The 11,524-nt window shown below is 35.4% G+C and overlaps 1 protein-coding gene across 1 annotated transcript; it reads left to right on the top strand.

The window, feature by feature from the left end:
* The first annotated feature begins 289 nt into the window (after window positions 1–289).
* LOC131738161 (small integral membrane protein 31-like) lies at window positions 290–4,687 on the top strand. Its single transcript, XM_059032185.1, has 3 exons — window positions 290–394; window positions 1,839–1,971; window positions 4,202–4,687. The coding sequence occupies exons 1-3, from the start codon at window positions 335–337 to the stop codon at window positions 4,297–4,299; spliced, it is 291 nt and encodes a 96-aa protein (XP_058888168.1). The 5' UTR covers window positions 290–334; the 3' UTR covers window positions 4,300–4,687.
* Window positions 4,688–11,524: the final 6,837 nt, after the last annotated feature.

Genomic DNA, 11,524 nt, shown 5'->3' with positions numbered 1-11,524 from the left:
GCTGTGGTGGAGGATGATGACATGCTTGTTTAAATTGTAGAAAAAAACAGCTGGACAGTATAAGTTTAGTAGAAAAAGCACTATTCGTTTAAAAAAGGCAGAAATGCTATTGTAGAATTGAACCCTCTAAATATCCCTTTGTGAATAAGGCATTTACTGAACAGGGAGGGGAACTCAGCCAAAATGAACATTTGAATATCCCTGTTTTTCCATAATTCCTATTGACACGCATTCCCTCTAGCTTGTCGGCTATGTCATTTCTTGTTTAGGAACTGGCCTCCCCTAAATACACAAATATAATTTTCTTCAGAAGAAGAGCTAGACAACACAAACTATGCAGTATCTTTCCTCTCCAGTCAGCATGACAGTCTCAACAGACCTTACAAGAATGAATGTAAGTTTTAAAATCAATAACAATCATTATAATTACATTTGCCGTAATATCAAATAAAGTAAATACATTTTTATATGTATTTTATAAGTAATAATCTATATTGTGTTATCTAAAAAGGGTCACTTAAAGTGTCTATTTAACTAATTCTAAGAATCAGCAATATAGTATTTACTGAATGATATACTAGACTTTACTTTTATCATTTTATTTTGAAAATCCTCAAAAAAAGATATGTAGTCATAGTCAATGAGTGTCTGCTGTACCTGTAAGTTGTTTTATTTATATTAGTTTGATTGTCAAACTAAATTTTTTTCATTGTATTAGAAATGTCTAGTACCCATTTCAACATTATGTATTCTAAGGCCTTTCATACAACGTAACTCTTGTATTTATTTTAAATGTACAGTATTATGGGTTTCCATATATTGGGGAGTTGAAGTAAAGTGCCCCCTATTGCATTACTATTGTAGTGGTCTATGCTTTGTTGTGGATTGGCAAGAATAGGGTTAAAATCTGTAATCTTGTGTAAAAATGGTTTTCTGGCTCATTCCATTCCAGCCATGTTAGAATGTGGTTGGAATGGGGGGGGGCTGATGCTTGGATTTTTTAGCCAACCAATTAGTTAATTAAAGAAATACCTAACTGGGCAGCAGTGTGGAGTAGTGGTTAGGGCTCTGGACTCTTGACCGGAGGGTTGTGGGTTCAATCCCCAGTGGGGGACACTGCTGTTGTACCCTTGAGCAAGGTACTTTACCTAGATTGCTCCAGTAAAAACCCAACTGTATAAATGAGTAATTGTATGTAAAAATAATGTGATATCTGTATAATGTGAAATAATGTATAATGTGATATCTTGTAACAATTGTAAGTTGCCCTGGATAAGGGTGTCTGCTAAGAAATAAATAATAATAATAACTAATTAACCTGCTAAGTACAGTAGTTGGTTATGTTTAAAAAGCCTGCAGCAAGGACAGCTAAAGAGAGGGGCTTTTGACAGCAGTCATGCCAGGGTGTTGAAGTCAAGAATTAGAACACAAAGATTAACTTTTTGGTTTGTCTTGGTCTTATTCAAACAGAAAATGTATTATCAATAATTGTAACAATGCACATAATGTCCATAATGAACTATATTTACCAAAACTTTTGAAAAGAAACCTCTGTGAAATAAAGATAAAGTGCAACAATATGTCTATTCTAAGAACATACTTAACCACTGTTGACCTACTAATAGTGTAGTGTAAATAATAGTTTGTGCCCCAGGATTTTTGCAATTGAAATGGAAGATGTCACCAAACTTGTAAAACCAGGTAAATAGGCCAAGAATATCCCAGAAACAGCATATAGGATCCTGGTTATAGTAGCATGGAGTCTAACTATACCTGATTTTTCAACTGGAGCAGATTTTTTAAATTGAATTATTTTACTTCTCAATGTATTTCTCCAGATAACACAGAACCCGACATCGATGGAGTTGCCCTTCTCAAACCTGGAAATCGTTTTCATTCTGATTGCCTTTGTTGTGTTTTCCATGATCACATTAGCGTCTATCTACAGTGAGCCAGAAGATGAAGCAAAAGGTAAATATCAAAGCATTTGATTTAAATACATTGATACAGATTAAAAGAATCTTTTATTTTCAGGACATTTTGCGCAAAAGCCCTTCTTCAGCTGTTTAAAAAGAAAAGTAAACACAGTGCAGTAAACTTGTTGTTATTCAATAATTGTAATTATACACACATTCTGTGGATGGTGTCATGATTATTAGAATAGAATGTTCATTCCCAGAGGTTCCAAAGTTCCCAGTTTGAAGATAAACTCTCGTTCCTTTTGTTTCTGAGCAACATTTGTTCCATAGCACTGATTGATCACACAGACTGTGATGTCTTCAGCAGTGTGATCATCACTGTTAAAGTGATGGGCTACTGGAAATGCAGTGGTGTTAATGCGAATGCTTCTTAAGTGTTCTACAAACCGGTCTGCTAAACACCTTTTAGTTTCCCCAATATACAATTTGTTGCATTTCTTCTAGATAATGCAGTAGACTATTCCTTTAGAGGTTCATGTAAAATGTTCATGAATGTTGAATGAAGATTTAATGCCTCTAATCTCTGTTTCAGAATGAATGTATTTACAGGTATTGCATCGTGGTCTATTAAATGGATATGTGCCTTTCAAAGGTTCCCCACTGATAGCCAAAACGACCTACACATCTCTAGTTTCCATTCACATCACACAAAGAAATCTGTAATTTACAGTGAAGCTATTCGTTACCACCGGAACTGCTCTGAAACTGCTGACAGAAACAAACATCTTTGCACTTTGTGATGGTTTTGTCCAACAAGGATATTCTCCAAAACAGATTGACAGAGAAATGGAACATGCCGTCAGGATACCAAGAGAAAAATTGTTGGAATACAAAGTAAAACCTTTGTCTAATAGAGTACCCTTAGATGTTACGTACAATTCATCCCTACGACCTCTGTGCAAAATCATCCGAAAATTACGCCCAATTTTAGCTGAAGACAACCACCTAACCTGTCCCATCATCCGGAGCAAACTACCAACTAACCTAAACAATGCACACAATGGAACTAAACCCTGCAATACCAACAGATGCAAAACCTGTCCCCATATCTCTACACAGAATACCATCCTCACAATACAAGGGAACTAGAGATAAAAGGATTACCTGCAGATCCAAAAACGTAATCTACATGATTAAATGTAGTAACTGTAGGGACTTGCATAGGAGAAACCAAACAACATCTTCGGACAAGGATGAATCTACACAGACACAACATCAGCAACAAAATTACCAGCACTCCTACTGGCAACCATTTCAACATGCCAAACCATTCTCTGCATGATCTAACGATTCTTGTTTTAAAGGGCAATTTCAAAAACACACAAGACAGGAGAACTTGGGAACTTAAATGTGTAACACTCCTGGACTCAAAAAACAAAGGAGTCAATAGGGATACTGGTTTTCTACCTCATTACAACTTATAGTACTTGTGTATATACATTTCATATATGTGTATGTATGTGTGTGTATGTATGTGTATCTATGTATGTGTGTGTGTATATATATATATATATATATATATATATATATATATATATATATATATATATATATATATATATATATATACATATATATATATATACATATATATATATATATATATATATATATATATATATATATATATATATATATATATATATATATATACATATATATATATATATATATATATATATATATATATATATATATATTAGCTCAAAGAGCCAGCTGCCCAACGTTTCGATATGTTGTACATATCTTTCAAGTTTCCTAGTCCTTTACGTACAGTGCACAGTGGAGCCTCAACGGCAACGGGTTATTTTTCTAGACAGCCTAACATGGATTTATTCACATTAGCGTTTCTATTTATTATTAAACAGTTTGTGCCAATGACTGTTTCTTATGGGTAAGGCTCACCAAGTTACAACCCAAGCCTGTGGGACCCAAGAGCAAACCACTTTTGTGCTTAGATGAGCCAGCAGGAGATGCCTAAAAAATAAACATTTAATTTCATTAAGACTTCATTGAGTTAACAATTTTAAACAATTTTGGTCTCACAGGATGCTGAACTGTGAAGGCTATTCATAGTGAAACTCAATAAACCGGAAAGACTCATTAACACTTTTCTAGTGAAGTCAACTATAAAGCTATACAGATATTTTTCATGGGCAACAGAGCAGTAGCATGTATAACCCTTTAAAAACACCCTAAGATGTATTTAATTGTCTCTGCAGAAAAAGAAGATCTGTACCAGCAATACAAGAGGCTCAAACACAATTCAAAGAAGAAGAGCGAGAAGGTGTTTGTTTCAATCCTGGATAACGTGGTATAAGAAACAGCAGCACCCTTATAGTTTCTAGAGCCTTGCTTACAACTAACGACAGTCTTCATGGCCTCCTTGTTGGAGCAAGAGGCACAGCCACAGATCTGCTGGAATTCAGATGTGACTATAATGCTTGATGGGGTGTGGGCGAAGGACAGCCTTTGTCACCTCTTCAGAAGGGGGAACAAGTAATTTGTGCTGTGAACTGTGACCTTATTGACCAAATAGTCTTGCTTGCACCCAAAGAAACATCATTTTAATATTTATGAACACACTGTTTGACTACAGCTAAAATAATATACATTGTACCATATTAATTTGTATGTATTATGCAACCTGTTTAGTGCTTTATTTAAGATACAGACAAGAAGGTTATTTTAAATTATTTAAGCAATAAATTCAAATAATTAAATTGGGGGATTTGTTTTTTTTTTCTATGTGTTGGTAATCTGGATCTTGCTTTTTAATTAGATGCTATAAAGAGCATATTCACTTAATATCAACACAATTCAAACTGTCAAAGCATTTATACAGTAAGCTCTTTTTTTTCAAGATGTTTGGCACTTAGGCAGACATCGATGAATATTGGCCTTATAACATAATGCATTAAAATGCACTGTTTAATAATACAGTGTTATCCCTTTATAACCCTGTAGTTAGGAGCCATAGCGTAGTTACAAGACTGTGTTATTTGGGTTCCGCCTTATAACAAGTATGAATGTGCCTCCGTAATGACATTATGGGGCAAATAGGAGCCAGGACAATGGCGCCTTATAACCAATTTCACAGTGTAAAGGGCTGTAATGCTATAATAATGCCTCTGGTTCCTTCTATTAAATTAATTTACAAACCAAATCCAGTAAAAGCTATTGCTTAATTATTGGTATGAAAATAACCATACTATACAGGTCAGGATTTGTCATGTTATAAACCCAACGTAAAGTTAATAAAATAGATTTGATTGACTTAATAAATCCAAACACTGTTGGTCTGTGGTCAGTTCAACAGGAATCTCCCCAATAGGCACTGCCCCACCGGTTGTGAAATAGGAAAACCCTGTGGTTTTCAAAGTCTTGCCTGCTGCTGGCATCTGGGAAATCTATTGTTGGCGTCTGGGGAATGGCTTCCAAAGGAGGAGCGCTCCTACAGGACAGGCATCCTGATGAAAATGTATTGCTGAAGAGATGGTGTTTGTTTCTCAAAGATATTTTACTCTGCCTGAAAAGAGGTGTGATGTCATTTTGAAAGGGATGTACAGCCCGTGCTATGCAATTGCAAAAACAAGAGCTTGTGTTATAAGTTTCCATGGCATTACCCAATTATATATTTCACAGCATGCAGGAGTCATGCTGCAGTACAAGTGGAGCTTCTTATGGCAAAGCCAATTAACCTCTTACCAGTCAGAATACTGTAACCCTTCTGCAGAAACCTTGACAAACTTCACAACAACAAAAGAGAAAAAAAAAAGGCTTTTATAATTCAGCTGTGGAGCAACTCGCTCCAGGTGCTTTTATGACTGGACGTTGTCTTGTATTATTTGTTTATTTAGTAGACCCCTATAGTGTGAACTATGCATCAGCTGCAGCGTCACTTACAACACCCAAAAGACAGAGCACAAGGAGGTTAAGTGAATTGCACAGGTGAGTTAGTGTGTGAGCTAGGATTTGAACCGCAGACCTCCTGGTTAATAGCCCTTTTCTATAACCACTGGACCACACAGCCTAATTACTAAGCAGACCTTATGGAGGAGCACTCGACTGGAGCTAATACAACCTGTGCCATGCCTAGAAGATGTTCACTTCCTGCTCTATCAGAGTTAAACTCATTTGAACCCTGCCTTGCTTAAGTATAAATCCTGGCAACCTGTAGTATCCTAAGACAACCAAAGAAATAAAGCTGCAAGTGCCCAGTGCCCCCTAAAATTGGCCTTGTAATTATTTTGGGGCTACTTCCCTATGGCCGCTAAAATACAATATTTTTCCAGTGACCATCCCAACCGCCCGTCTACAGCCAATACAATTAGTGCTATTACATCCAATCAGTGTTGCAATGCAAAATCCCAAAACATCACATCCCCACTGCCCATTTACACAGTATTGTCTTTGACATAAAAAAATCCTGCGCTAGGAAGGTAGAGCCTTATCCAGTAATCCTACACTACATGGAGATACAGTGCATCCGTAACAGACATATAGATTTCTGAGGAAAAGGATGTGGTGCTTTTCTTATTTAAAGGTATAGTGCTCCATATGGGTTCAAATTTAAATTGTTATGGCTTTGTCAGCATAACAAAAATAGCTTCCATTTTTCATTTCTTCTTTTTTTTTATATTAGTCCCAAAACAGCAACCTAAATTTAAGTATCAGAGTTATCTTTTAAAAAAAGATTCTTCTTGTTTAGATTCACTTTGTATCAATTACTGTTTCAGACATCACATACTGGTGACTTGATAAAACTTAGAAGTAAGCACCTATGTAGCCCCAGTACAGCTCTTAGAATCATGTCTAACCTCAAAGATTCCCCAGTGTAAGCATTATTTCCATCTCCATGCAACACTGCCCCCTAGTGGATTGTATTAAAACCACATTTATTCACATAGCATTCGTAATGGTGTATTTCTTATTACAGGAAGGGTATAGCAGGGTGCCAGTGTTTACACGTTGGTGTACCAGATATACTTAGAGGTTGGACTGGGGTGCTTTAAACTTTGGAGTTTTCAAGACACCAGTGTGTGACAACAAACAGAAAATAATTCAAAGTGAATCTAAACACATTTTTTTATATGAATCGTTACGCAACCAACATTCCATTTCAGAAGCTTGGTTGATCATAAGGCTGTTGCTATAATAATAGCATTGTTATACCACGGGTATTTCTTATGTAGCCTATTTAAATTTATTATAAAGTCATTTTTTAAAAACATATTTAAGAAGGTTTTTACCGCCAAGTCTATATTAAAAATATTCTGGTCTCTGATAAATCCTTGTGCACAGAAAGATATATGAATGTAAACGATCATATAGTGTACAATGTAACATGATTGTAGGACACTGCAGCTTTATACAGAGGCAGACCATGATACCATCTAAACAATTTAAATGAACTCACAATGCTCCTTCACTTTGGTTTGATCCTGTTACAATGCTGCATAAAGTTTATGGAGTGTGCAGTTAGATGGCGCCCCAGGGCAACTTTAGTGTTAGTGATTGGCTACGCCCTGTGTAGTTGCACCACAAGTGATCATCACAGTTTATTTGCAATAAGATGCTGCAACCTCTCTACTAGGCAGCTAGACTGTACTAGACAAGAGTCATAACCAGAAGATACAGTGTAACTGGAACTGTTTTGGTCAGTCTTGACATAAACTTTATATTTCACATCTGATGACTATACATATGAGGAAAACTCAGATGAGGGATTGTCAGTTTACAATGACCGCAATGACTGTCCAAAAATCTTTATATCATGTCTCAATAAGTGGGACCCAAACCAAAGATTTCAGCATAACACACACAGGGTGACTTGATATTGAAAGCACCAACAAAAAAAAAAAAAAGATACTTCCTGTCAGTTATGTATGTCTGTGTTTCTGAAAGTATAATATTAATAAAAATGCATATGCTATTGTTTACAAAGTCAAAAAAAAATCAATGAAAAAATGTTGGATTATATTGCTGTAACGATTCAACACTTTAAAGTGAGCTGCCAATATACCCCTACCGTGCATGCGTCCTGACTAATTAACACCTGAAGGCGAGAGGAATATCTGCACAAATGACAACTGCTTTTAAGTACTGTCAATCAACATGCAAAGGGGATTAAATTTATACAAAAACAAACAATAACAAAGAACAATAAACCCAACTTCCAGCTACACAAGGGTGTAAGATATTAATCATTTTTAAGCATGTAAGATATTAAGCAGAGTTACAGTGTCAAGTGTCTTCTTTTAAAAGTGTGGGATGATATCAGAAGCCACAAATATCGACAGTGAAATATTTCATCCAGTGGGCTCCCAGGTTTAGGCAAGAAAGGACAGAGTAGGCTATGTAATTATTATTATTATTATTATTATTATTATTATTATTATTATTATTATTAGAACGATGGCACATATACTGTACATATATACTGAGTCTGAACAGTATATTTACATATATGGTCTTTCCTGCCAATTGAGATCAATCTTTAGTGTATTGATTATTGCCTTTTCTCTTTGCTCTGCTTTTGTCTCAGGCATCAGGCTGTGTTTCGTCTAGCTGATATTGTTTGTCTTAATAAGGAGTTTTCAGTTATGTTATGATTGCTTTCCTCCAACATTTCACAATCCTATGTAGTCACATCCTTGTTCTTTTATTATTTTTTAATTTAATGTAATTAACTGTAGCTTCTGGCCAAGGCCAGGGTTTCTACTTGGATATGACTTTAAATGGTTTTCAGGAATACATGAAAATATTATTTTGAGAATGTGCGTTTATTTCGAACAAACATCTCACAAAGTAAAAGTATACGCAGCGTGTACCTCACAGCTAAACATGGTGTGCTACACAAGCATCTTTTTTCCCCCGCTGTGCACATGTTTCTTTTGTCAAACAGTGAGGGGGCATGGTGAACTTTTATCAGGAACAAGACATGTAACAATCCTGCAATGCTCACTTTCCTGTACTGACCTAAGCTTTGCATTAGGATTTGGTGATAAAGCTACTCAAGTGTTTGTATAGTTATCTGAAAATGATTCTTTAAATTGATTACATTCAGACATTAACACAACTCTGTACAAACTAGCAAACTTTTAATAGGCCTTCAGGAGACAAGACCCCCTACAACAATCAAATGAAGACAAACAGATATTCCTGTACTAACTATCTGGGCCCCGATTTGAATAAGTATTAATCAAGAAGATTGGTGATTCAATGCCTTTTACACAGCCTCTAGGGATTTGTTTTAAACTACAACGTTTCTTCAAATTCAAAGTACTCTGTTAGCTAATGTGTTCAGCAAACTAGCACATTTTAGCCTTTGTAATACATAGTATGTATTAAACTAAAAAGCTTTAATCATTGAAAAAGAGGTGACATTGGTTAATGTTAAACTTCTAACCCCACCTCTGTGAAAAATATGCCACTACAAACTATGACTAAAAAAGGTTCCAACCAACATGATTCAATGAACATAAATATGTCAATGCCAATGAGTTTCATAGCGCTGTAAGTTTTTAACAACAAAACTAACCAAATGACAGGGTCTGCAAAGGTGCTTCAGGTTGAGGGTTGAGCCTATCAAAAGTGCTTTAGGCTAGCATTTTTTAAATTTACCTGGTTAGAAAAATATTGGCATGGGGTCCCAAGTTAGCCACTTGGTCTTTAAGCTGTAGTTTGAGTGCCGCCAGATATATAGGCCTATAAAACACATTGCTACAGGCCCCTTTGTTGCTGGGTGATTGAAAGAAGAATAAAGGACCAGCTTGAAACAGACTGAAGAGGTTGGCTCTGGCTTTAGTTCACAGCTAGGCCTCAGAGTGGTCATAAAGTTTAAGGGGTAGGTTTTGCTATTGGGTTTGATATTCTGTTAACATGAAAAAAAAAAAAACATGGAAAAGTAAATGTTATGTACCATACCAATTCAGAACCAAATCATTGTTGATGTTTTTTTTTTAACAGTGCAGTTTATAAATTGACCTTTAATGGTTTTATAGTTGCCTTTTTATCTACATTCATTCTTGTTGTTATGTGTTAGTTTCATTGCCCTCTGTACAATGTTTGAATAAAAGCACACAGGTTATCACATTTTTACATCTACCAGTTCCAGTTCAGCAATTCTGGGGCCAAGCAATTCCACAATGTTTAGTCTTACCTTCAAGCAAATCCCAAAGTGTTTTGCTTACCGCTAGAATATGCTTATGACATCTGAAGGATTACATGTCAATTGCATCCTTTAACACTACAGCTATGTAAACTGGTGGCTATGGAGAGAGCAGTCATGTGAAACTGTTGCACTGCACCATGAATGCCTTTTTTTATACAACCATATTAATTAAAAATAAGATAAACCAAGAAGTATCAAGACAAGCTTATCATATGCCAGTTAAGTGAATGAGTATTACTAGTATCAAAGTATTAACACTGATTGCGTAATCTGAAAGGTTAGTCTTGTAGTTTTACATCTGGGTATTTTTACATATTCAAAATGTTGTAATATGTGGAACATCTAAAGACTGTAATAGAACACAGTCTAATTTTTACAGCAATATACAAAGCCTATCAATATAACAACAGGGCCAGCATACAGTACAACCAAACAGCTTCCTTATTGTACAGTTTTGTTCAAAGAATCAAAGGTTGATCTGGCTGGCTTCATCACAGGACTATTAGTCATCAAAGAAACACAAACTATTGAAGTAGCAAACCTTTCTCACCAATGGTGGCCTCTTTTTTAAAGTACTTGTTGATCAAAGCCATTTAAAGTTCATAGGAATTACATGAAACTCTATGTTAATGATACTAACTTTCATGTTGTGTAGGTACACTGGAATTCAAACAGTCTATGTTAGACCATAGAAGGCAGAAACTGGTTACATACTGGGTTGCAGATGACCTTAAATGTACAGGATAGATTGCCCCAAAATTACCATTGAATTTGCAAAAATATTAAGAGTTGAGCAAATAAAAAACAAACCCAGTACCAGACCTCATCTCCCAAAATTGATTGTCTAACTGATGAAACAGGTTTTATTAGGAAGTCCAAAGCTATGAAGTCGCTTTCCAGTCATGTTTATTTCCAGGTCATGTTTATTAATTGATATGTGCGTTTGTATTTATATGATGCTACAAAATAAACATAATTCTATTGGGAAGTTAAATGGATGCAAAGATAAAAATAGCACTTAGCTTTGCACCAATTTGCATTTTGCAAATTTGCAAGTTTAACCATAAAAATTTGTAGTATATAGATTGCAAAATGCTTGTCCACAATTCACCCTGACACAGTAATAGTAACTTTTAATAAAACACAAACCTATTTTAAATCACAAAACACATCTAAGCAAACCTTGTGAGTGCAGAAAGAGAAAACAATCATTAAGTACAATAAGCTAATTGAAGAGTATTCCATACTGTGTTTCGGAGCAGACAAAATGTGCCTGAATTGTTTTAACCTTTAAATTGTAACACATGTAATACATTTGCAGTATTTCAATTCTGGACAAACAGAAATAGTCCAACAAATACCCGAATAG

This window comes from Acipenser ruthenus, chromosome 1, assembly GCF_902713425.1.
Source record: "Acipenser ruthenus chromosome 1, fAciRut3.2 maternal haplotype, whole genome shotgun sequence".
Classification (NCBI taxonomy): domain Eukaryota; kingdom Metazoa; phylum Chordata; class Actinopteri; order Acipenseriformes; family Acipenseridae; genus Acipenser; species Acipenser ruthenus.
Note: the sequence above shows the minus strand (reverse complement) of the source record. Positions and strands in the feature narration are given on the sequence as shown.